The sequence below is a fragment of the Nematostella vectensis genome, chromosome 4 (assembly GCF_932526225.1).
Source record: "Nematostella vectensis chromosome 4, jaNemVect1.1, whole genome shotgun sequence".
Taxonomy (NCBI): domain Eukaryota; kingdom Metazoa; phylum Cnidaria; class Anthozoa; order Actiniaria; family Edwardsiidae; genus Nematostella; species Nematostella vectensis.
In genome coordinates, this window is record NC_064037.1 from 16,515,670 (window position 1) to 16,542,210 (window position 26,541).

The following is a 26,541-nucleotide window of genomic DNA, read 5'->3' on the forward strand; positions in this document are numbered from 1 at the left end:
AGTGTTTTCGTTGAACCTTTACTGTTATTGACACAAAATATTTTGCAAAATTATCTTTAACAAATTCACACCCATGAGGTGACTCCCTTTAGCATACATCAGAAAAACTGTACAATCTTACAATGAAACTCTAAGATTTAGCTTCCTCTTGTTTTGGTGGCCATTTGCCTTCTTTCTTAAGTTTTTCTTTTTCTTTTTCTATCCTCTCAATTCTTGTATACTGGAAAATAAAAAACATCACAACCAAGGTGAAAAATGTGGGAAAGGAAGATATGTAGTAAAACAATTAAGAACAGAAGGGGGGGGAAGGCTGCTAAGTTGAATTTTTTTCTGGTTCAAAAATTTCTACCCTACCCAATCTAAATCACAAAAATGGTGACCCTCCCCCAAAAAGGCGACCAAAAATTAGGGTAAGGCCCTCCTCCAGATAAAAAAGCTAAAAAGTGGTTACTTTATTTAAATTATACATACATACGGCATGTTATTCCAGGAGCACCAGCAAATTCTATAACCATTTGAGTGTAAAGCCCACAAATTTAATAAACCCACACATGTAATAAAAAGTTGCCTACAAATGTAGTAAACCCACAATTGTAATAACAAGCACTTTTAATGGTGCCATGCTGTACAAAGAAAGGGATTGGGCACTTTGCCAAAAAAAATATATAGCATTATATTTTGTTTACCAGAATATGGCCTGAACGTTGCCGTTTCAAATTCAAATTGTGGGGTGTGGGGAGACAGACACAGCTCCCCTCTCCCCCTGCATGCAAAATTATTGTGTGTGAAGGGGGGGGCACTGACTAAGACATGCCCTTAAAGGGATGGCAGAGCTGGCATAAAACACCCAGTTTTCAGGGGTGTAAATAATATTGTATAGGGGGTCTGGGGCATGCCCCTTGAAAATTTGGGGATTTTCAAATATATGAAATGCTCATTATTGTTAAAACTTTAACCCTATTTAGACCAGGGGGCGGGGCGGGGGGAGGTGCTTATGAGGGCCCCAGCAACCAAATTTTTGAACTAGTAGGGCTAGAGCATTGGACTTTGATGACTTTTCCTAAAATTTATCTGAGATCAGTTTGGTAAAAACAAAATTTTGATATGTGTACCCTGGTAACCATAGCAACCAAGTCTTGAGACATAGCTTTAATAAAAATAAGGCAAAACACTTTAAGTCGTTAAGATCAACCATTAATACATGCTCATAACGAGCCCCAGCAATTCGGGAAGTCAAATTTTGGTTCACTGAGGTTGCCATGCTTGACATCATAATCCAATAGTAGAAGTGTCAAATCCAATAATAAAGATGTCACCTATACTGTGTACTGGTGCCAACAATGACTCAGTACATCGGGATACTCTCCCTGTGTAATCTGAACTATTTAGTCTTAATTTATTAGCAATGTTTAATTTAGGGGCCGGGCTAAGAAAAAACCGACATGGGTGCCAAAATAGTATCACGAGACACGAAGTAAATCCCACGATCGCTCATACATAACAAGTTAACTCGCGGAGAGGGATGTGAACATAACAATACAGGGATTATTTCCTCGAAACTTCGAAATACGAAATACATTAGCTACTAACTCAAGAGACATGGGCTTTCCAGGGAAGGAATTCAGCCTACTCTAAAGCAATTCCAGGCGGAATACAGAATTATCGACGGCTATGCCATAGATGTGAAAACGCAGAGCAGAGCACCGGAGAGAACCGGCAAACTGGCGGTTGTTATTGCCCATGCCTTAGGCGTAATTCCAGCTTCATTGATGTAGAGCGATAGCAATATAGAAAAGATGGATTTAAGCGGCCTTGCAATGATATTGGACATACGAAGGCGACAAGACAAATCCAAGCCTGGAGAAGAAAAATAACACTTGATATTCTGATATAGCCGACGTAGATCAATCGGAATTGATCAAGCCAACGCAGTCAATCCAGTAGCCGCTCTCAGGACCGAGCACAGACAGCACAAGCGAGGAATTTACAAGCAACAGCAATGGCGCGAATTCTCCTCCTTCGCCCCCCGTAGTGAAGTGTTGCGCAGTGTAACGAGGGTACAGAAGAAAATAATATTATTTTGCAATTCAAACTGAAAAGCAAATTTAATCTAGTTTTTTTTTTCTGTACCTTAGCCGGTTTATCCTGGCAAAGAATCTGTCATTGTAACATGACTGAACGCCTTGGGGTACACAAGAGAATAGCATCTTTTTTTCTTATCTTTATGCATTTAAACTAAAAAAAGCAAATTTGATCTAGTTTTTTTTTCTGTACCTTAGCCAGTTTATCCAGGCAGAGGATCTGTCATCGTAATATGACTGAACGCCTTGGGGTACAAAATAGAATAGCTTTTTTTTTGCATTTAAACATAAAAAAGCATATTGGATCTATTTTTTTCTGTACCTTAGCCAGTTTATCCGGGAGAAGGATCTGTCATTGTAACAAGACTGAACGCCTTGGGGTACAAAAGAAAATTATATTCTTTTGCAATTCAAACTAAAAAGTAAATTTGATCCTGTTGGGCGTACAGGATTCTCGTAGAACATCCGAACCCTTCGTTCTGAATAGCCTTTGTATATTTTGCAGTATGTATCGTGCGAATGATAATAATAACACCCTCACTTAGGATTTCAGTTTAAATCGGAAGACTGTGACATCTACATGCCTTTGAGAGATCTTCTGGCCGGTTAGACAGCCGCTTCCGATAATAAGTTTATCAAATTTGTAACAATATTGTGGTCATGATAGTAAAAGAAACCCCGCAAAATTTATTGTGTGATTTGTGATTCTAGAAACGATCACCCCTTTTCCAAACGTCCAACAGACACACAGATACATTCAATAGGATTTAGAATTAGAACAACTTAAAAAAAGTAACTTTTTTTCACTGAAAGATCCAACCAGCCTGGGAGTTTTTAATACTATTATTGAAGCAACAGTTTTACCCGGACAGCGCGAATTTTACAAAAAAAACTAAAAAATAATAATATATGTAATGGTATTCTGATCAATAGTGTCTACTTTTATACACTGACATTAAAGTTTAGGTAATTGTGTCAATTTCTATCGCATCTATTTGTTGCACTATTTTCCTATATTCCACATTTATTTGCCGCTTGAATAAGCTATCCATTCTACAACACTTGCGCAGGCTCACTTGAAACGAAAGATACGAAAAACCTTGACTCAAATTCGTGAAACTTGGTTCTCAATATTTTCCAGTAAACGTATTTCCCATTCTGACACTAAAAGTAACGAAGTCTGCAGGGTTTTGAAGCACCACAAACAACGGTTCGCGCACGCCCTAGAAAAACAAATCTAACGAGCGCACACTGTTTTGTTTTTCTAAGATACTGTTTCCGTTGCTTGTGTTGTAGAAAACAAATTTTACTGCAAAACCTGCGGAACACTCGCCGCTATGCGCCTCGTGACTCCTCAACATTTTGAGGTGACGAATATCATGGTGTATAAGAGTAAATACCACGGAAAACTTTTGGGAAATTTGTTAAGTACAACTCTCAACTCGCATATAAATATACGTATACGGCAGATACATGGCTTACTTTCTCTGTTATATTTTGTTTAAATGTTTGTTTACAGCGCTAATAACGTTGTAAAAATACAGATGTTTCGAGGCTACTTCATCGGTTGCTTTTAGACACTGATGATGAAGAGGCAGTTATTATTTTAGATTTTCAGACGTTTCTAAGCTATATCGCGAAACGGCATGTATAATGCATAAAAAAAAAACCTTCAGGGATCGTAATAAAATAGGTTAAGACACAGATGGGCACCGTTCCCTCGTGTCGGTCAGTGAATTACAAAAACACTAATTATTAAAGTAGAATTTTTAAGACAAACTGGGAGAAAGCTCCGCTAGCATGGTGAAGGCATCAGAGCAAGCCGCGCGAATATGTGGCATTGTGAGTGGATTTTCCTTTTCGATTTACACTTGAAGCGCCCCCAAAAAACTGATTCTTAAACAGATCCGATGATATTTTCTAATAACTGACGGAGAGAAACCCGGATTGTACCCTATGTATTTTGGGTTCCACTCTCTGCAATTCACAGCGCCAACAATAATTTACGATAAATTTCTGCTTTCTCCCGGATTTCTTTGATTGTTTTGCTTTACAAAGTCACATATGAAGCTTATGTTGACAGATGACGCACACTATTCTCCACTTCACACTTGGAGACTACGACAGCTATGTGTTGGGCTGGAATTTTTTCATTACCAGAAACCAGGTTACTCCCCGCAGAGATCTCTGCGGGATCCAGAGCACATAAAAGTCGTTGTCAAGGAGCTGGGGCTCGTTATGAAAGTGCTTGTAGAAATAGCAAAAAAACATTCATATCCACCCGAAGTGGTTAATAAAACTTGAAACGAAGATTAAATATTGTCAAAAAGTTTCAGATTTTGCTACCCAGTTTTTTATTGATCAAAATAAATAACTTTCATTAAATCCAAGATGGCGGATCCAAGATGGCGGATGCTGATGTAACATAATTAGCTAAAAATCGCTCTGTTTTTTTTTTAAACTAACTTCTAAATAAAATGACATCATAATGACGTCATATTGTGTTGCTATGGCAACACAATATATCATTTTGTTCCTCTTTGTCAGATAATGATTCTTTGAAAATCTGGTCATAATAGCTCCAATGGATTCAAAAGTTACGGATGGGGGGCCAAAAGAGCCCCCCCTGGTCAGAGGAAGCCCTAAAAAGCCCGGCCTGAATAGGGTTAATAGATAACATCATCATTTTCAACGCCAGCCAAACAAAAGTCATGAAAAGGTAAGCAGAAGGTGCATCACATTCATTCGTATCTGTTTTGCAGGGGGTCTGGGCCCCAGAAAAGTTTTGAAATTCCAGAGTTCTAGGAGGCCTGGAAACTGATTAGAATACCTGTTAAAAAAATAAGGCCCTTCCATAAACCCTGTATCAAAATTTGAGGCCCTCCCCCAAATCGACACTCAAAAAATCGTAGACCTTCCCCCGTTCAATAATGACCTTTCTGTAACTGTTGGAGACTCTCTTAGAAAAGAATACTTTGAATTGGCCAGACAAGGAGGGATGGGTGTAAAATTACTGCACCAATCCTTAGCTGCGTGGCACTACTCACCAGTTTTCTGTGGTGTAAACACTCGATGTAATCCTCCCGCTGGTGCTGACATTTTTCCCACTGGCTCCGCCTACCAGCTTGTTGTGCACAATCCATCAACTGCTCCCAGAACGGTGAACAGCGCGACCTGCCTCCGTGGACACCGTACATCCTGGTTGTAAATAAATAAGAAGATAAAAAAAGACAAGGCTACAATAAATGTTTGGGAAACAAATCAGTACAGTGTTGGACTTGTATGTTGTATGCCTGTAAACAGAGTTTTGTGTTGTTGCCTCCATATGCAGACCATCCAACTTATTTGCACAGTTCGCCTGTTATCTTTTTTTACTCTAAACCAAGCATAAAATAGACCATTTTCATGATATTTAGTGTGCATCCAAAATCCCACAGACTAGCAGGCCCTAGCTGGCATAAAGTTTACAGACAAAGCTATAGAAATGCTGTCAGAGTGCTTCTTTCAACGAGTTTTGCACTCAAATTCCCCTTCTTCTGCATTTTTTATCAGCTGTGGCCCGCCAGTCTGTGGCATTTCGGATGAACAACACAACACCGTGAAAACAGTCTGTTACACACCTCTCACAGACTAGTACCCCTTAGGGTGAAATGCTCAATAAGTGAACTCTCCCCTTTACCAAAACAGCAGAAATGACTTCCTGCAAGGTGTTCTGAATTGAATGTAGTCACCCAGATTCAAATGTTCCACTTTCCAATTTGCCCCCTTCTTAAAATTAAATAAGCACCAACAGATTACTGGGTCAAGAATAAACTGTTATAAGTGCAAGTATCAAACAACAACCTCATTATAATAGGAATCATTAGACGACATGAGTAACATATGTGCAACAGTCTTTAATCCCGTTTGATCATAACACTATGTTTTGTTGTTAAGTTATGGGGGAAAGTGTAGGTGCGTTTTGCATCATAGCATGTCAAAAATTAAATGAGTACTTCGTTATCAATCTTGGCGACACTTAGAAAAAAACAATTACAATCGACTGTATTTGATCAGAAAAATACCCTCAATTGATGAGGCAGCTTTTGGCTTTAAATACACTTTGAACTTTTGTGTGTGTTTGCTGTGTCAGTTAACCTGGTTATAAGCTTAAGTACGGACTGTACAATTCTAAGCAAGATTTGTATTTTATGCAATAATCAAATTGTGCTTTATTATACAAAAAAAACATGCAATCATCCTGTAAAAAGAAAAGAATACATTGATTTTGTCAACATGCACTCACTTGAAAAGATCCCGGTTATTTCTGGTCAACTTTCCAAAATGGCGGCCCAGACTTGATCCGGGATACTCTATACGAGATACCGCTGATACGTAATGTAGGCTCAAAGAGAAATTACAACAGAAAGCACTCATATATATAGTTTTGCACATATTTGTTTGTCAAGGATTACATATCAAATGCTTTTATCTGCAGCTCCAAAGGTGACAAAAAGTTCTTAAAAACAAAAAGTTCTCCTTCCCTTACACACATAGCACTCTGATCCGAGTGTTGAAAGGTTGGTAGTAACTTAGCTGTTTATTATACTATAAGCTTACACACTTATTTTTTTGTTAGTTTATTTATTCAAACTTTGTTTACTGCTTGAGAACTTATAATAATGTGATCCGCCTAAGAGCATAGGCATATTTTTGGCAAATTTAGGGAGCGATTTGATTGTTCTTCTCGATCGACGTCTTCTCCAGTATATACAGCCCCAAATTCCAAAAGCCTTTTCTTGAGCATATTTGCCAGTTTTCGCACAGTTGTAACTAGGTGGGTTATTATTTCAAAGATGGACTGCTGGCTAATGTATATTCGCTTACAAGATTTTTTTATTGGGGGGGGGGGGATGACCATTGATAAAATGTCCCTTTACACGGCCAGGCCACAGTCTGAAAATCGGGTCCGTAAAAAGAAAACGGGATATTTATTTCAATAAAAATCCGTACTTATACTTTTCCTTCGAGTACAAAACATCACAAATTTATTTTTGATAGGGGAGACATATGGCCATAAACCGGAAGAGTGGACCTCATTTTGTCTCCAAACACCCTTTCTATAGACTATACCCCCACAAGGGAGACCATTTTGCCGTTCACGTGTGATGTTGGTGATCGGATCCAAAGGTCAATTCTGTTTTCGCGCCGAAACTTTTCAAATTTTGCCGCGAAAAACCCCTTTGTCTGCCATATATGGACATGTGGGCCCATGCGCAATGCTCTGGAACAACAAACACAATCCAACGCTGATACGAAAATTCCCGCGAAATAAATCTGACCAATCAGAGTCAAGTAAACTTACCTTTTCCGCGCTGTGATTGGTTGGTTTTGTTCGGCCGCGCGAATTTAATCTTTCCGTTTGGCGTCTTTCGGATCACAACCTCCAGAAGCTTCTTCGAGTCATACGTGTTTTCCTCTTCGCTACCGTTTTACCTCGAAATTTTTAACTCCTTCACCATGCTCGGCCTAGATAACTACACAGTGAACGACCTCAACCAAGTCAATAATGCCCTGAAGAAAGTCACAATCGACAACGAAATATCCGCCACCATAACAACGAGTTACAAAGAAAAGAATACAGTTCAAATGGTATGTAAAACGGCGAGAAATTCCAGCGAGGTTTTACTTCTATACGCCAGAAAGTATTTCCACTAACTTCTGTAAAGCAAGTCTGCGTTTTAGATTACTTAGATATGTAATTTCTTAAAATTAATCGAGGTTTTCCCTCTCGTAAATTTTGGCGCGCGAATGTTGAGGCAAACAAGAAGGCTTCAGATCTCGGGCTAAATTTTACGGAAATCAGAATTCTTCTAAAATATAGTCGCTTGCAGAAGATTGACAATTACTTTTCAGCTGGATGTGGATAGTGGAACTTTCCATCAGTCGAGTTTTGTGATTTTGGCGGTAACTGAATCAACCGGTTTCGGCGGGAGGACAAAAGCCAAGTTGTCGAATCCCTAGGCCTACGAGGCCTCGAATCCAAGCGCGGATTCCTTCGAAGCTAAATATTTTGTCGCATAAAAAGTCAGTAAAGCACTAGAAAATGTCGAGTTTGATATTTTAGCAGAATTTCTTTAGAGGAAGCCATTTCAACGGTCGTTTTGCATAACAGAAGCGTGGCAAAGCGAAGCGGCTTGCATAACAAATATAATATATATAATAGAAATAGCCCTGTAATATTCGTCCCTTGAATGTTTAACCATCCCTTTGCATGTTTTAAAGTATTGTTGAGCCACCTATCTTGACTTTATTGAACTGTTTGATTTTTTTTTTCTAGGTATCGGACCGAACTCCCCTTAAGAAAAGCCGTGCGAAGTCTCGATTCAACACCGAGGACGAACCCCTTCTCCGGGAAAACCCTCATCGATTTGTGATCCTTCCTATTCAATACCCCGAGATCTGGCAGATGTACAAGAAAGCCGAGGCCTCTTTCTGGACTGCAGAGGAAGTAGATCTCTCCAAAGACTCGCATGACTTTGCCAAACTCGATGTATGTTTGAATGTGTTTATAATTCCTCAGAGTAGTTTAAGAAACTGCTACCCTAATTTCGATCCCAAGATTTCTTTTTGAGTAATCAGCTATTTTAATTTTACCATTAAGAAAATAAGATCCTTGCCTTTGGTACTTATAGAATTGCTTATTTTGCTAGGTGCATTAACTTGGTATACCTCCTTTGTTTTTACTTACCACATTTTTTGTTCACTTTCCTAGGATGATGAGCGTATGTTTGTGTCGCATGTATTGGCATTCTTTGCGGCCAGCGATGGCATCGTCAATGAAAATCTTGTAGAGTGCTTCAGTCAAGAAGTACAGATTCCAGAGGCCAGGTGCTTCTACGGCTTCCAGATTGCTATTGAGGTATGTAGGTTGTCTGCCTCTATGGAAAACTGCCGTAAAACTTACATTTATAAGACCACAGTCCTTTTTAAAGATTTCTATAAAGTTCATCTAAAAAATTTGTATGGTTATTTGTCCGTACTTGTCATGTTTATGCAAGCTCTACTGGACAGTTTTGTCAACTACTTAAGTTTTTTTTATTTGTGTGTGAAGCAAGGGCTTTAAGTTCTCTTTTGTTGCAGAACATCCACTCTGAGATGTACAGCCTTCTGATCGAGAGCCTGATCAAAGACAAGGCAGAAAAAGTCAATCTGTTCAATGCTATTGAGACAATGCCTTGTGTCATGAAGAAGGCGCACTGGGCTCTAAACTGGATCAACCCCCAGAGAGCATCATTTGGCGAGAGGATTATCGCCTTTGCTGCCGTAGAGGGCATCTTCTTTTCTGGGTCCTTTGCTGCCATTTTCTGGCTGAAGAAGAGGTGAGGAGTCCTGTTTTTAAAAATGCAGCCTTAGTTTTATGCCCCCTTATTAAAGACGCATTGCCACCAGTTTGCTCCCGGAGGTCTGACGGAAACATCAAACGTAAAAAGACAAAAGAATCTACTAGAACCTGAGATATTTAATCACTCTAAATCCACTCTAAATTATCAATCACATTCTCAAGAAACTCCCAATGGATACACTGCTTTCAATATTTTAAAAGTATTTTGTGTTTCCCGTTAATTTATTGGAGATTGGTTTGTAATCAACCAGAAGTGAGCTTGTGTCAATGCAGTTTTAACCCGTTACCATTTGGTAGCCTTGTTGATGTAGCCAGCATTTTAGAACAGTTTTTATTTCTTGTGTTGCTAGCTTGAATGATATGAGTGTATATTTCATTGTGGCTCAATTAATGTTCTAAATGACACTTAAACCCCTCTATTCCTTTGTAATTCTCAATTTTTTCTTTCCTTGTCTATCCTTTAGGGGACTTATGCCAGGTCTGACATTCTCGAATGAGCTTATCAGCAGAGATGAAGGTCTCCATTGCGACTTTGCCTGCTTGATGTACAAGTACCTAGTTAATAAGCCTGATGAGGAGACTGTTAGAGGAATCATCAAGGATGCTGTTGTCATCGAGCAGGAGTTCCTCACATCTGCTCTTCCTGTCAAGCTGATTGGCATGAACTGTGCCTTGATGAGACAGTATATTGAGTTTGTTGCAGATAGACTACTGGTTGCTCTCAATTGCCAAAAGGTACATTGTACATTTTGAGGGTCTCAGCGGCCTGAGAAAAGTAATGATAAACTAGAATATCGTTGAATAATAGCATTATGTATTTGTTGCTGCATCTTGCTTTGTACATCTAATCATAATTATTTTGTTTTGTGTGTTTAGGTCTACAATGTTGAGAACCCCTTTGACTTCATGGAGAATATCTCTCTAGAGGGAAAGACAAACTTCTTTGAGAAACGTGTTGGGGAGTACCAGAAAAGTGGTGTCATGAGTGAGAAAGACTCGCATAAGTTTAGTTTGGAGGAGGAATTTTAGAATTGCATACAAGAATTGATCAACTAAAGGAATATGAATATATTTTTATCCATTTTCACACCCTCTGCAAATGAATTACCTATTTATTGGATACCACAGAGGACTTTTGTAATAATCTTTTTTCACTTCTTGTATATATATATATTTTTTAAATCAATTTTCAGCTGTGCTTTCACGCTCTTCTTAATGTAAATAGTTAAAAACTAATTATTTAGTTAGTGTTATATTATTTTTATTAAACAAATCTTAGCTATTATACTTTTCTTCTCCTAGTATTAACTCACGGAGAGGGATGTGAACATAACAATACAGGGAGTATTTCTTCGAAATAAGAAATACATTAGCTACTAACTCAAGAGACATGGGCTTTCCAGGGAAGGAATTCAGCCTACTCTAAAGCTATTCCAGGCGGAATATAGAATTATCGACGGCTATGCCATAGACGTGAAAACGCGCAGCATAATTCCGGCTTTATTGATGTAGAGCGATAGCAATATAGAAAAGATGGATTTAAGCCCGGAGAAGAAAAATAACACTTGATATTTTGATATAGCCGACGTAGATCAATCGGAATTGATCAAGCCAACGCAGTCAATCCAGTAGCCGCTCTCAGGACCGAGCACAGACAGCACAAGCGAGGAATTTACAAGCAACAGCAATGGCACGAATTCGCCCCCTGTAGTGAAGTGTTGCGCAGTGTAACGAGGGTACAGAAGAAAATAATATTATTTTGCAATTCAAACTGAAAAGCAAATTTAATCTAGTTTTTTTTTTTCTGTTCCTTTGCCGGATTCTCGTAGAACATCCGAACCCTTCGTTCTGAATAGCCTTTGTATATTTTGTAGTATGTATCGTGCGAATGATAATAATAACACCCTCACTTAGGATTTCTGTTTAAATCGGAATGACTGTGACATCTACATGCCTTTGAGAGATCTTCTGGCTGGGGGGTTTCATAGAAACGAGTGGGAGGCGCGAATCCCCCCTCCGAGCCCCGTCTCTTTTCTATGTATCAGGCAGATAATGCTTTACGTACATAAACAATTGGCAATTCCTTATCTAGGCGAAATCGGTTTCACGTACATAGATAATTGCTAGTGTAGGCCGGGGCCGTTTCACGTACATAAATAACCGGCAATTGCTATCGTAGGCCGGGTACATAAGGTCGGGGCGAAAAAGCGCATGGATAAATCTACGCAAAACCTACGGAGCGCGGAGTAACCGTTTTTCGGCCGTATATTCAAAGCCGCTGGCGTGGCGTTTAAACCTGAGTTTTACTCGAACACCTCGCTCGCGAATTTCTCGCAGCCTCTTTTTCATCTTTCCGCGTGTCTCCAGGGAGGGCCCTTTCCTGCTCTTTTTCTCACGCGGTGCGAGGCCGAGTCGAGCTCTGATAGCGGCCTTGTTAAATGCAAAGTTTTTTCTTTGCATTTAAACGTAAAAAAAGCATATTTGATCTATTTTTTATACCTTAGCTGGTTTATCTGGGCAAAGGATCTGTCATTGTAACATGACTGAACGCCTTGGGGTACAAAAGAAAATTATATTCTTTTGCAATTCAAACTAAAAAGTAAATTTGATGCTGTTGGGCGTACAGGATTCTCGTAGAACATCCGAACCCTTTGTTCTGAATAGCCTTTGTATATTTTGCAGTATGTATCGTGCGAATGATAATAATAACACCCTTACTTGAGATTTCTGTTTAAATCGGAATGACTGTGACATCTACATGCCTTTGAGAGATCTTCTGGCTGGGGGGTTTCATAGAAACGAGTTTGAGGCGCGAATCGCCCCTCCGGTCCCCCCAGCCCCGTCTCTTTTCTATGTATCAGGCAGATAATGCTTCACGTACATAAACAATTGGCAATTCCTTATGTAGGCGAAATCGGTTTCACGTACATAGGGGGGGACTGGGGGGTTTCAGAGAAACTAGTGGGAGGCGTGGATCGCCCCTCCGGGCCTCCCAGCCCCGTCTCCCGTCTTGGGCCTGGGAGACGCGAATCGCCCCTCCGAGCCCCCCAGCCCCGTCTCTATATATCGAGCGTATAATGTTTCACGTACATAAACAATCGGCAAAAGCTAATGTAGGCCAAAACGATTTCACGTACATAAACAATCGGCAAAAGTTAATGTAGGCAAAATAGATTTCGCGTACACAAATAATCAATTAGGGCCGCAGGTGTTTCGCGTGCATGAATCGATTAGGGCTGCAGGTGTTTCGCGTTCATGAATAATTAGGGTGTAGGCCGGGCGCGTGCAAGCCCAAGGACTTGCGCGTACACGACTTTTTGGGGCGAATAGCGGTGGGCCGCCCAAACGAGGAGGGCCGCCAGCCTGCGGAGCGTGGAGTGACCGTTTTTCGGCCGTGAGTTCAAAGCCGCCGGCGTGGCGTTTAAACCTGAGTTCTACTCGAACACCTCGCTCCCGAACTCCTCGCGAATTTTTCGCAGTCTCTTTTTCATCCTTTCGCGTGCCACCAGGGAGGGCCCTTTCCCGCTTTTTTTATCATGCGGTGCGAGGCCGTGTCGAGCTCTGATAGCGGCCTTGAGCGCGTTGTATCTCTCTTGTTCCTGAAGTATTAGCCGGAACTCTTCGTCTGAGATACGCCGGTCTTGCAGAGCCTTAGAGACCAGCTCGCTGATCGAGTTTTTCTTACTCTCCGCTAGAACCATCGTGTCTTCGTGTTTAGCCACCTTGCTCGTAAGACCCCTAGAGACCACCCCCGCGCCCACGACACCGACCAGCCCAGCGGCCCCTGCCAGCGGAGCCCGGCGCTGGAAAGCGCCCCTGCAGCGATGCCGGATGCCACAGACACAGCATGGGTAACGGCGAAGGCGCGCTTATACTTCTTCCGCACCTGTCGATAATGCGTTATCTCATTGTCTAGAACCGCCTGAGTGTCACGTATTACCTGGAGTCGGAAACTTTGCGCGTCGCCCCCGGTGCTTGTCGGAGCGGTAGGCGTTTGCGGGGGGTGGGCACTGGGGAGCGGGGGATATATGGATGTGCCGCCGCTGCTAGCGTAGCTGTTTGCCATGCTTGTTATGTCGGACCTAGGTTAGCTCTAATACGAGGCGAACAGGCTTGCCCTTAAAGTCCACCCGTCTACCGTGGTCATCCCTGATCCATATTCGGATACTCGAGACAAACTCAGAGGAAGACGCTGCGACGCAAACGGGGATGTCGGGCCCATAGACGACTTTCTCGTGCGGCCTCCCGCGGGTTTCTAGGCAAGCGAGAACGTTTGAAGGCTCGTCTAAGGCCAGGCACTGGCCAGGCATAACTCGTGCTATGCTATATTAGACATGTCTAACAGTTCGCACCATAGCCACGCGACTTCGTACCTTATGTGCATATATATACATATATGTATACGATGTCAGTCAGCGATAAACTCGACCCCCAGCGAACTGTTCACCGGGTCACTCTCAACCCGTCGACGGCCTCCCCAGGCGAGACGCTATATGTGGCGGTCCCAAAGCTATCGGAAGGCGTCACGCTCGTGCCTGGCTCCTTGAGGGTCGGTCTCGATCTCTCCGTCTCAGGCCATGCGAATAATACCGTCGTGAACAACGTCGGCCGAAATCTCGTGAGCCGCCTGAAAATCACGTTTGCAGGAGAAACGCTCCAGGACACCAACCGCTACGACGTCTTTAAGACGTATGAGGAGCTTTACCTGTCCAAGGTCGAGAGAGAGGACCGCCTGGAGCAGGGCATACAGTCAGAAAACATGCGCAAGGGCCCCGAGGCCCTGCTCTTCGAGATCACGATCGCATCGGTTGACCAGGTAGTAGTCGGAACCGATGCCACCAAATTAATCTATGGCATCAAAAATCTAGAGCTGGAGTACGAAAGCCTGAGGGACGACAACCTCGCCCGGTCTGCAGCCGCCGCCTACCACAACGGCACAACGTTCTTCTACGAGCAAGTGAACCTTCACAAGACCTTCGTGATTAGCAAAGGGACGGACAGCATAATCAACGAGAGTGTCAACCTGCCGCGAAGGTCTATGAGTGGTCTGCTGCTCCTCTTTGTGGAGCCATACACGGCAGGGACTCGCGACTCTGAGAAGTTCGTGTACCCCGACATCAAGAGCGTTCGCGTTACAATCGACGGCATGCCAAACAAAGTCTTCAGCCAGGGCCTGCGCCCCACGGATTTCTGGAGGGAGGCGAAAAGGCGGTTCGTCCGCCCCTCCCCGGGGGGGCACAGCGGAGCGCCCGCCGCCCCGGCAATCGGCCCCGAGTCGTTCTATGGCGATAACAAGTTTGCTCTGTGGATCGACCTTCGAACGACGGACGACAGCGCCATCCATGGGGGTGGCCTCCGATTGGTCAATACCCGCGACGGTGTGCACCTCGAGATAAAAGGCAAGGCACGCGGCTCGGGTAGCGTAAACTGTCACGTGTTTGTGGTGGCCGACGCCCAAATGAACCTTATGAACGGACAGCTAGAGTCCATACAATACTGAGCACATACGCCGGAGCGGTATGGACCCGAAAAACGTCCCATTTAACGCTCTCATCGTGGGCCCGACGTCATGCGGGAAGACCCAATTCGTAGTGGACCGGCTGCGTGGCCCTTTCCGGGGCAAGTTTGACTACATCGTACTCATGTGCCCTACCTTTGTCTACAACAAAACATACGACGGCTTCGGCGAGGTCGACGATCGTCTGTTTGTCATCGCACCTGAGGCGGGTCAGATCGACGTACTGCTGAGGTTTGTCTCCACTCTCTTCGAAGGCACTAATACGCTAATCATACTCGACGACTGTGAGGCCTCGAAAGACGTTAAGAGGCGCTCTGACCAGCTCGTCAACTTGGCGTTCAGCGCGCGCCACGTGGGTATTAGCGTGTGGGTGATCACACAGCAGCTCACCAGCATCACGAAGCCGTTCCGCGAGAACATCGCGGCCCTGGTGGCCGGACATGAAAGCTATCCTGCATGACTACGGCGCGGAGCTTTCAGAGGAGAAGATGAAAGAGCACATGAAGGCCCTCAAGACGAAAAAGTTGTCGAAGTTAGAGTTTTGCTTGTGTCACCCTTATACCATCGCCCTAGTTGAACGGTAACCACCGCCCTAGGGCATAACGTATGTGCACCTTAGCCACGGCATGATGAGCGACGAATACTTTGAGAGTCTTCTTGAGGGGGGCACCGCCGGCCTCCCGGCCGTCGAGTCGTTGGACTGCTCGACGCATCCTGCCGGGACGGCAACCGGAGGTGAGCAAACTGGGATAGCAGACGCGAGGGAGAAACTCGCGATTCTCGTAGCCTCGGGGAAGTCGAGAGAAATGGTAGGCAAGGCGCTGACTCACGATGACGTCAAACGCATGAGCGCCGAGGAGGTGAGGAAGTACGAGAAGCGATACGAGACCACTCTAGCCAGCCGGACTACAGACGCCTTGGCAGACAGCTTTCTGAAGCTTACGACCAAGCTAGTAGGCATGACGCTGCCGATAGACAGTGTGGTCGGTCTTCACAATGACCTAGTGTCCGACTACATCATCAGCAACGAGCTCCGCACATTGTGCGGAAGCCTGTCTCTACGCTACGGCCATTTGATGGCTTTAGCCGCCGGGGTGTTACACATAGCGCGTCATGTGGACTGTCGTGTCGAAACCGGAACAGCAAGCGCTGACGCGCGGAGCCAACACGAGGTAGCAGCCGCGGACAGTGTCGAGCCCGCCATCGCAGAGTAGACGCTCATTTGAAAGCTCGCCCCTTCTCCTACCACTTGGTACCAAGTACTTGGTTCCAAGTAGTTGACACCGCGTGTTCGCACGTCGACGCAGATGGAGGAACTTCAAGGAAGTACTAGTGCCCAGCCTGACGAACAACTTGCTCAAGAACCTGCCCAAGAACCTGGCAAACAGCATCAAGAACCTGCACGTACGCGAATCACGAGCCCCGAACCGCCCGCGACCCGACCTCACCCTGGACGAGTCGAAGCCGGAAGGCGCTTGGCAAAGTGGAACCGAATCAACAGAGCGAAGAAAGAGGCGCCTGGAAAGCAACTCTGCCTGGTCGGCTAGCTCGGTTATCGGGCTCGCTGGTCTCCTAGTGTCATTGATCGGCCTATACACACGTAGGCGGGAGCTGGCTGCCGCGTTCACTCGTACACCAGCTGTTAACCAGCGAGCTACCGAAGGTGCCGACGGCGTGACTCCGACCCCAGTGGACCCTCGAGTGGAAATACGCGGGCTGGGGGACAGTCCACCGGGTGCAGGGCAAGACCATCCAGAACCCAAGACGTCTGTTTATCATAGACCACAGCTTAGAGGGCTGGATCACGAATGCTGTGTACACCGGCATCTCCCGCGTGCGGCTCGCCGACCAGATAGTCCGCGTGATCCCCCCCGATGACACCCCAGGTGCCTTGGTTCCCACAGGACTGCAGGCTACGCCCAGTGAAGAGCTCATTATAGCGCGAATCAAGCGATACGCTATAGACGACAGGCAAAAGGGTCGCACAAAGTACACGGGGCCGCGCCACGTTCTGACGGTAGACCACGTACTTGGCATGATCGCCGACGCGGAAAAGAAGTGCACGGTCTGTGGCACCCAGCTTCTGCTTCAGGGGTACACCAAAAGTCATCCCCAATGCTTCAGTATCGACCAGCGGGACGACAGTCAGGGTCACTACAAGTGGAATGTCAGACTCACGTGCCTTAGCTGCAATAGAAGGCACAAGCGCTGATCGCACTAGCGTGACGCTAGCGTGACGCTAGCGTGACGCTGGCGTCACGCTACGCAACTGCGAACGCGTGAAGCCGTGCTTAGAGTACGCCGTGTAATATAACACTGGCTGTCCGGGCTCCATGACCCTCTTTAGTATTGGGTATGCCTTGCTTGTCCACCACGGGTCCGTCGCTCGCCGCCGGCCCTTGTCCTGAAGGTTTTCCTCGTTTACGGTGATGTACACCTCCGTTCCTACCTCTAAGGGGACCTCTAAGTTGGGCTTTTCGGCTTTGAGAGGCACGCGCCTCAGCTTTATGGCGTCTTTAGGCGCAAAGCCAGTCATGCAAGTCTTCGTTGCGTTCATGTCCGAGATGACAATTGGCAAAGCAGTAACCCACTCGCGGTTTTTCTCGCCGGATGCAAGCTCCTTCGAGTACTGCGCACGAAATAGGCGCTGTGCCAGCCAGCGATGGAAAGACTCGGCGAAAGCTTGGCTCCTGTGGTGCCCTGGCTCAGCCCGTCGGACCTCCACCCCGTGGTCTGTTAGGAGCTTTGTGGTTGCACCCTTGAGCTCCGTGCCGTCATCAACCATGAGGACTTTAGGCCATGTGAGAGGTCCCCCTGCATAGATGCTTGCGAGTTCGCGGGAGACGGCGGCCGCGCTCTTAGTCCTCAGTGGGCGGGCGGCTTTATATCGTGAAGCAACGTCAACGACAGTCAGGGCATACTTCGACCCGCGGTCGGTTGGCAAGAATAGCAGGTCCGACTGGTGGATACGGTTTGGTACCTGCTCCCAGAAGTGGGCGTAGGTAGTCGGAGGAGGGGGTGTCTGTGTGTAGCCCCCGACGGGCTGCGAGCTTACCCACTTGCGCACTCGATCTATGGAGGCTGAGCCTTTGGAAAGTTTGGCATGCAGAGCGGTCACTCCCTGGAAGCCACCTCTGGCGTAGTATATAGGACGAAGGAACGCATCGAGTTCTTCGTCGGACATGCGCTTGCCGTTCCGGCGGGACATTACGTGTGTATCGCGATGCATTGCAATGCGTTGCAACGCATGTATCAGTCTCCAACAGGCGTTTGCCGTCTGCTACGCCTTCGGCGTACGTGCATACGCACTGCTGCGCGAACTCGGTCTGCAATCATCTTATACGTATACGTATACGCTGCCGCCTAGACGCAGCGCAGAAACACGTTTCAACGGCAGCTGCATCACAGCAAGCGGTTAGCTGCGTAGCCGATGGCGAGAGCGCCTGCGCCAATGTACGCCAACTCGGCGTCCTTCTGCGTTTTGCTGGGGATGTAGTAGTCGGACAGCTCGGGGGCCCGCATCGACTCCAGGGATTGTTTTGGCCGGGTCTGGTTGTAGAGTTTGAGCGCGTAGTTGGTGTCGGTGAGGTTCTGCTTTGCGAGGGACCCTCTCTCGCGACTTTGAGCTTGCCAATCGAGGATTTTTTGTCACCGCTGTTGGTAGCGTCCATAGTCTTGTTGGTATTTCTCTAGGTCCTTGTCGTGCCTCTCATTCTCAGCTAAGGCAGGGCTCTCATCGTTCGACAGGAACTTTGCGAGGTAGTTGCCACCAACGAATGCAGTCGCGTTTAGGAGTGCGCCGCCAACCAAAATCGCGATAGAGGCCATGTTTGTGCTTTGCACACTTCACGTGCGCACACTTCACGTGCGCACACTTCACGTGCTGTGTGTATGCCTTCGGCGGCGCATGCGCATGAATTGTGCAAAGCACGCACGAGTCTAATACGCGGCCTACGAACGCCACAGTACACTACTACATGGGCAGGATCTTCTGGTCCTCAAGGTAACCTTTTAAAGCGACAGCACCTGCAACGGCGGCAGTCATTTTTTCGTAGTTCATGGCGTTCGCGGAGGGGTCTTTGGTGAAGTCCTCGCGTAAGACCTTGCGCCCAACCCAGCCGATACCGGCGACGAGGCCGGTTATGACTGCGGCTTCGGTGATGGTCTTTGTAATCTTGCTCTGCTACGTCGTCGACATTATATATGCGTAAACGCGTTATATGCACGGACGTGCGGATATGGGTGGGGCCCTCGTGTCTAAATGTCTGCTTACTACATGGATAACAGCCGAGATTTGCATTGTCCGGGAGCGCGAAGCGCTGTCGCCGGAGCGCGATCCTTGGTCTGCTGTGCGGCCGCCAGCGGCGGCCTAGCGGGCGGAGTCACGTCGTCGGCCGCTACATGAGGATCGGTAGCATGCGAATCGGTAGCTCGCTGGTTAACAGCTGGTGTACGAGTGAACGCGGCAGCTAGCTCCCGCCTGCGTGTGTAGAGGCCGATCAATGACACTAGAAGACCAGCGACCCCGATAACCGAGCTAGCCGACCAAGCAGAGTTGCTTTCCGGGACTGGTGTGTGTGCCGAAGGCATCATCGGCGCGCAAGCCCTCGCGTCCCTGCGGCTCGCTCGGCCCCGGGGCCACCGGCGACTGCACGACACGAAGTGCCTCTTCCTTCGCTCTGTTTATTCGGTTCCACTTTGCCAAGCGCCTTCCGGCTTCGACTCGTACAGGGTGTTTAGGTGGGGTCGCGGGTGGTTCGGGGCTCGTGATTCTCTACGCCAACGCCAAAGGCGCACGTGCAGGTTCTTGATGATGCTCATCAGCAGCTTGTTTGTAAGGTTCCGCTGACGTTCCGGCAGGCTGGGCACTAGTACTTCCTTGAGGTTCCTCCATTTGTGTTGACACGCGGTGTCAACTACTTGGTACCAAGCGGTAGAAGAAGTGGCAAACTTTCGAATGAACGTCTGCTCTGGGATAGCAGAGTCGCCACTGTGCGTTTGCCGTTCCGGCAGGCAAACCACTAGTGAGTCCGCGACTGCTAACTCGTGTTGACACCGCGTGTCAGCGCTTGCCGTTCCGGCGGTGTTCACATGACGTGCTACGTGTAACGCCCCGACGGCTAAAGCCATCAAACGACCGCAGCGTAGAGACAGGCTTCCGCACAATGTGCGGAGCTCGTTGTTGATGATGTAGTCTGTCTATCGGCAGCGCCATGCCTACTAGCTTGGTCGTAAGCTTCAGAAAGCTGTCTGCCAGGGCGTCTGTAGTCCGGCTGGCTAGAGTGGTCTCGTATCGCTTCTCGTACTTCCTCACCTCCTCGGCGCTCATGCGTTTGACGTCGTCGTGAGTCAGGGCCTTGCCTACCATTTCTCTCGACTTCCCCGAGGCTACGAGAATCGCGAGTTTCTCCCTCGCGTCTGCTATCTCAGTCTGCTCAACTCCGGTTGCCGTTCCGGCAGGCTGCGTCGAGCAGCCCAACGACTCGACAGCCGGGAGGCCGGCGGCGCCCCCCTCAAGAAGACTCTCAAAGTATTCGTCGCTCATCATGCCGCGGCTAAGTTGCAACACGTTCGCGATGCTGGTGAGCTGCTGCGTGATCACCCACACGCTAATACCCACGTGGCGCGCGCTGAACGCCAAGCTGGCGAGCTGGTCAGAGCGCCTCTTTACGTCTTTCGAGGCCGCACAGTCGTCGAGTATGATTAGCGTATTAGTGCCTTCGAAGAGAGCGAAGACAAACCTCAGCAGTATGTCGATCTGACCCGCCTCAGGTGCGATGACAAACAGACGATTGTCGCCCTCGCCGAAGCCGTCGTATGTTTTGTTGTAGACAAAGGTAGGGCACATGAGTACGATGTAGTCGAACTTGCCCCGGAAAGGGCCGCGCAGCCGGTCCACTACGAATTGGGTCTTCCCGCATGACGTCGGGCCCACGATGAGGGCGTTAAATGGGATGTTTTTCGGGTCCATACCGCGCTGCCACAGCGCTTCGCGCAGAAACACGCTCCGGCGTATGTGCTCAGTATTATATGGACTCTAGCTGTCCGTTCATAAGGTTCATTTGGGCGTCGGCCACCACAAACACGTGACAGTTTACGGTACCCGTGCCGCTTGCCGTGCGTTTTATGTCGAGGTGCACACCGTCGCGGGTATTGACAAATCGGAGACCACCCCCATGGATAGCACTGTCGTCCGTCGTTCGAAGGTCGATCCACAGAGCAAACTTGTTATCGCCATAGAACGACTTGGGGCCGATTGCCGGGGCAGCAGGCGCTCCGCTGTGCCCCCCCGGGCAGGGGCGGACGAACCGCCTTTTCGCCTCCCTCCAGAAATCCGTGGGGCGCAGGCCCTGGCTGAAGACCTTGTTTGGCATGCCGTCGATTGTAACGCGAACGCTCTTGATGTCGGGTTAAACGAACTTCTCAGAGTCGCGAGCCCCTGCCGTGTGTGGCTCCACAAAGAGGAGCAACAGACCACTCATAGACCTTCGCGGCAGGTTGACACCCTCGTTGATTATGCTGTCCGTCCCTTTGCTAATCACGAAGGTCTTGTGAAGGTTCACTTGCTCGTAGAAGAACGTTGTGCCGTTTTGGTAGGCGGCGGCTGCAGACCGGGCGAGGTTGTCATCCCTCAGGCTTTCGTACTCCAGCTCTAGATTTTTGATGCCATAGGATAATTTGGTAGCATCGCTTCCGACTACTACCTGGTCAACCGTTGCGAACGTGATCCCGAAGAGCAGCGCCTCGGAGAGCGCCCTTGGGTACAGCACGCCGTGGTCCGTCAGCAGAGAATGGTCTAGCGGGATGGTGTACCTCGCCCCGTGGGCGGCGTTTAGAGCGTTCTCCTTGGCGTTACTAGTCGCTTTATCGCCAGCCTTAGAGCGAAGCTTGCGCATGTTTTCTGACTGTATGCCCTGCTCCAGGCTGTCCTCTCTCTCGACCTTGGACAGGTAAAGCTCCTCATACGTCTTGAAGACGTCGTAGCGGTTGGTGTCCTGGAGCGTTTCACCTGCAAACGTGATTTTCAGGCGGCTCACGAGATTTCGGCCGACGTTGATCACGACGGTATTATTTGCATGGCCTGAGATGGAGAGATCGAGACCGACCCTCAAGGAGCCAGGCACGAGCGTGACGCCTTCCGGTAGCTTTGGGACCGCCACATATAGCGTCTCGCCTGGGGAGGCCGTCGACGGGTTGAGAGTGACCCGGTGAACAGTTCTCTCGGCTTTCAACCCCAGAGGAGTTCTGGGTGTTCGTTGGGGGTCAGGTTTATCGCTGACTGACATTACGTATATCATATATCGTATGCGTATGTATACATAAAGTACGAAGCCGCGTGGCTATAGTGCGGACTGTTAGACATGTCTAATATAGCATAGCACGAGTTATGCGCACGCATCATGGGTGATGTTGACGTCGAAATTGATGATACCTTACCGGGTGCTTCAGCAGATCGCGGAGTGGGGGACGACGAGACGACGCCCCTTATCCCGTTCGACCCCGACGATGGGGAGTCGATCCCAATGACGAGCCCGTCGTCGCGTAGGCATGCTCCGCATAGCATGGCTACGCGAAGCGCAACGCAAACCGCCGGAACGGCAAGCGCTGAAACCTCTCCAGTCCCTCAGGGAGGAATACCCAGACCTTAACGAGAATCTGATACGGTTCCAGTCAGACCGGAGGGGAAAGACGCTAATACAGGTTCGCAACCTCGACAAAAGAGGTTGGTCTAAACCAAGACAGCTGTTCAATGAGGACGGAGGCGTCCGACAGGACGTTGCAAAGCTGAGAGGCTTCAAGCTGGCGATGGGGTCCGTGGCAGAGATAGACGCGGTCATCCAGGAGAACACAGAACGGGTCCAAGAGCTGCAAGGGGTGGTAGCCACAGACAGGTAGACCATCGACGACCCTAACACGTCAGAGAGTAGCCGCCAAGAGGCCCGTGAGCGCAACGAGGAGAGGCTGTCCGAGATTGACGAACTAGAACGCGAAAACCGAGAGCTCGAGAACCAAAAGCCGCTAAGAGAGCGCATCAAAGACATCTTCCCAAACTACGGCTTTACCGTCACCGCTATCGGGTTGGCCGTAGCGACGACGATCGCGGCCATTGTGACGTCGCTCGGCAAGTCGCTCTCCTCCGTGGCCAGAGGGGTCGGTAACGGGCTTAAGGCCATAGGGAAAAAGCTAGGCGAGCTTCTCCCTGGGCTAGTAGGCAGCATCGCGAACTTCGTGTTTAAGGCTGCAGGAGAAGCGTTGAAATTCCTTGGCGAAAACGCGTGGCTGCTCATTCTAGCCGTAGCCGCGTTCTTGGTTCGTCGAATGCAAAGCAGTCATCGGAACAGGTAATACGCCGCGGCCACCGCGAGTGCCGACCCCGCCTTGAGGGCGGTGTGGTCACTTTTTTCGCCCGGTCCGGCGGCAGTCATGCTATGCGCAGCGTGCGTACGTGGAGAGGGGGCAGGGGCCGCGCCCTCTGTGTGCACTTTCGCAGGGGCGGAAGCCTTGCTTCGCCGCCGGGACGGCACGCGGTCGATCCCAGGGTCAGCCACGTGTTGCACCCTAGGATACCCACCGGCCATGTTATGAGCACCGACTGGCTTTGTCTCGGTGTTGATCGCGTTTGCGCCGAGCGTCATGGAGTCTGTGGCTTTCTGCAGCTTATTGTTGTATCCCACGACGCTTTGCGTGTTTATCACCAGATTGCTCGGCATCAGCCACACTCCTGGTGCGACCGCAAGACTCAGTCTCACCTTGGCCTCCTGCACGGCTAACTGGTACCTTTTCACGCTTTGAGCGATGTCGTTTTCTATGATCGCGTCTTCAAGCAGCTTCGTGAACTCCGCCTGCGCCTCCATGGCCGGCCCACCGGCCCCCGCGATAGAGGAACGGACGTTTACCTGCGCGCCAAGCACTGTGTAGACGAACGCCTCGACCGAGCGATCTAGTCTTCCTAGCCCTGCTTTTGTCAGCCCCTCACCTTTGGGAGGCGCAAACCAGCTATATTGCACGCCCCCGTGGTCTTCGTTGCGTATGTAACCCACCTGCTTCCCACTATTGTACGTCCCACCTTCGTCGCTAAACAGATTGAGGTGGCTCGGGTACTCGTCCGCCGCCGTGTCGTAGCCACGGATCACGTGCACGTTGCGATACCCCTCCCCCGGGTAGAACACAAACACATCGCCTAGCCCGTAGTTCCTCCCGCCTTTCCATCGGAAGTCCGGCTTACGCGGCAAACCGAACTCTATACATAGACGCTCGAAAGCGGCCTTCTTGTAGGGGTTACCTTTTTGCGTGAACGGGCTGTCGCCAGGCAGGGGGGCGCCGAGCTCGTAGAGTATGCTCCGGGTGGTAAAGTAGACGTGAAACCTTAGAAATCCCCTGATGACAAAGGGGAGCGTGGCGAAAGCGGGGTCGACTAGGGACACCCCACATCCGGCGGTTGCGCACCAGACCGCAAAGTTGAGTTGCTGTGGCCAGTACCCATAAGAAGGCTCCGATAGCCACCGGCGAGACTCCTTGGCGGACTTGTGCGTGACTACTGTCTCTTTGAATATGTCTCGGACCCTAGTCGTGAATGATTTGTCCTCAGCCACGTGTATCTCTAGCTGCGTGAGTAGTGGGGTGATTTCTGAGGCCGTGCTCTCCACGGGGGCGCGGGCACGGCGTAGAGCAACTTTTGAGCGAGGGTCAAAGACCTAGGGAAACCGGTTTTTGCGCGTTTGACTTGTTCGGCTATAGCGTGTTTGATATGTCCGGCTATAGAGGCTCCCGCCGCAACTGCCGCCTTCTTCGTCTCCTCCTCCTCCCTTCTTGGAATCGCCTCCCCGTTCAGCATCCGCCAGCCTTTCCCATCCATGCTCAGCCCTGTTAAACACGAAGGCGGGCTATGTTCAACACAATGGTGATCCTACATGCTGTGTTTACCGGAGGCGAACTGACGCTCTTCTCCGAGCAGCCGATAAGGCGCCCACGCTTCGTGGCGCTCCGGCAGTGCTCGCTGTATAACAGCTGGTATAATCTCGAGCGGGAGCATCAGATAACGACTATAGCCTCCCTCCCGCCCATCGCTACTCTGCCAGCCGGGCACCACACGGCCGAGTCCATCGTGGAAACGATAAACCGAGCTGAAAGCAAGATTCTGACCGCGAAGCTGGATCCCCTCACCGGGAAGATCGCGCTCGTGTCCAAAAGCGTTGCGTTCCTGAATGCCGAGCTTTGCGCACTATTTGGCCTAGAGGCTAAAGACGATCAGTTGGGGGGGGGGGGGGGGGGGGGCCTCGCACTACCCGTGGTGGGGGGCCCACTTAAGGTGGCTTTGCGAAAATAGAGGCCCTCTACATCTCCTGCGATATCGTAGACCGCCCGCAATGCCTCGCCTTATACGAGCCTTCAAACGTTCTCGCTTGCCTAGAAACCCGCGGGAGGCCGCACGAGAAAGTCGTCTATGGACTCCGTTTGTGTCGCAGCGTCTTCCTCTGAGTTTGTCTCGAGTATCCGAATATGGATCACTGATGACCGCGGTAGACGGGTGGACTTTAAGGGCAGGCCTGTTCGCCTCGTATTAGAGCTAACCTAGGTCCGACATAACAAGCATGGCAAACAGCGACGTTAGCAGCGGTGCCATATACCCCTCGCTTCCCAGCGTCTGCCCCCCGACTCGCCTGCAAACGCACATTACGCCCACCGCTCCGGCAAGCATCGGCGGCGACGTGCAAAGCTTCCGACTCCAGAAAATATGTGACACTCAGGCGGTTCTAGACAACGAAATAACGCATCATCGACAGGTGCGGAAGAAGTATAAGCGCGCCTTCGCCGTTACCCGTGCTGGTCTGTGGCATCTGGCATCGCTGCAGGGGCGCTTTCCAGCGCCGGGCTGGGGGTCTGAGTGGGATAGGGGTTCTGATCGGCGGTCCGCTGACAGGGGTCGCTGGGCTGGTCGGTGTCGTGGGCGTAGGCGCAGGGATAGTCTCTAGGGGTCTTACGAACAAGGTGGCTAAACACGAAGGTTTTAGCGGAGAGTAAGAAAAACTCGAGCAGCGAGCTGGTCTCTAAGGCTCTGCAGGACGGGCATATCTCAGACGAAGAGTTTCGGCTAATACTTCAGGAACAAGAGAGATACTACGCGCTCAAGGCCGCTATCAGAGCTCGACTCGGCCTCGCATCGCGTGAGAAAAAAAGCAGGAAAGGCCCTCCCTGGAGACACGCGAAAAGATGAAAGAGGCTGCGAGAAATTCTCTCAAAGGCATGTAGATGTCACAGTCATTCCGATTTAAACAGAAATCCTAAGTGAGGGTGTTATTATTATCATTCGCACGATACATACTGCAAAATATACAAAGGCTATTCAGAACGGAGGGTTCGGATGTTCTACGAGAATCCTGTACGCCCAACAGGATCAAATTTACTTTTTAGTTTGAATTGCAAAAGAATATAATTTTCTTTTGTACCCCAAGGCGTTTAGTCATGTTACAATGAGAGATCTTTTACCCGGATAAACCGGCAAAGGTAAAGAAAAAAAAAACGATCAAATTTGCTTTTAAGTTTGAATCGTAAAAGAA

At 48.6% G+C, this 26,541-nt stretch overlaps 2 protein-coding genes across 2 annotated transcripts; one reads left to right on the forward strand and one right to left on the reverse strand.

Annotated features, from left to right (window-relative positions):
- Positions 1–2: 2 nt before the first annotated feature.
- Positions 3–6,514, reverse strand: LOC5513929 (NADH dehydrogenase [ubiquinone] iron-sulfur protein 5-like). Its single transcript, XM_048726538.1, has 3 exons — positions 6,367–6,514; positions 5,129–5,279; positions 3–220 (listed from the first exon to the last, which is right to left on the reverse strand). The coding sequence occupies exons 1-3, from the start codon at positions 6,495–6,497 to the stop codon at positions 131–133; spliced, it is 372 nt and encodes a 123-aa protein (XP_048582495.1). The 5' UTR covers positions 6,498–6,514; the 3' UTR covers positions 3–130.
- Positions 6,515–7,478: 964 nt separating this feature from the next.
- LOC125556723 (ribonucleoside-diphosphate reductase subunit M2 B-like) lies at positions 7,479–10,750 on the forward strand. Its single transcript, XM_048726540.1, has 6 exons — positions 7,479–7,712; positions 8,401–8,613; positions 8,836–8,982; positions 9,204–9,442; positions 9,930–10,200; positions 10,342–10,750. Exons 1-6 carry the CDS (start codon positions 7,581–7,583, stop codon positions 10,492–10,494), a joined length of 1,155 nt encoding a protein of 384 aa, XP_048582497.1. The 5' UTR covers positions 7,479–7,580; the 3' UTR covers positions 10,495–10,750.
- The last annotated feature ends 15,791 nt before the right edge of the window (positions 10,751–26,541 follow it).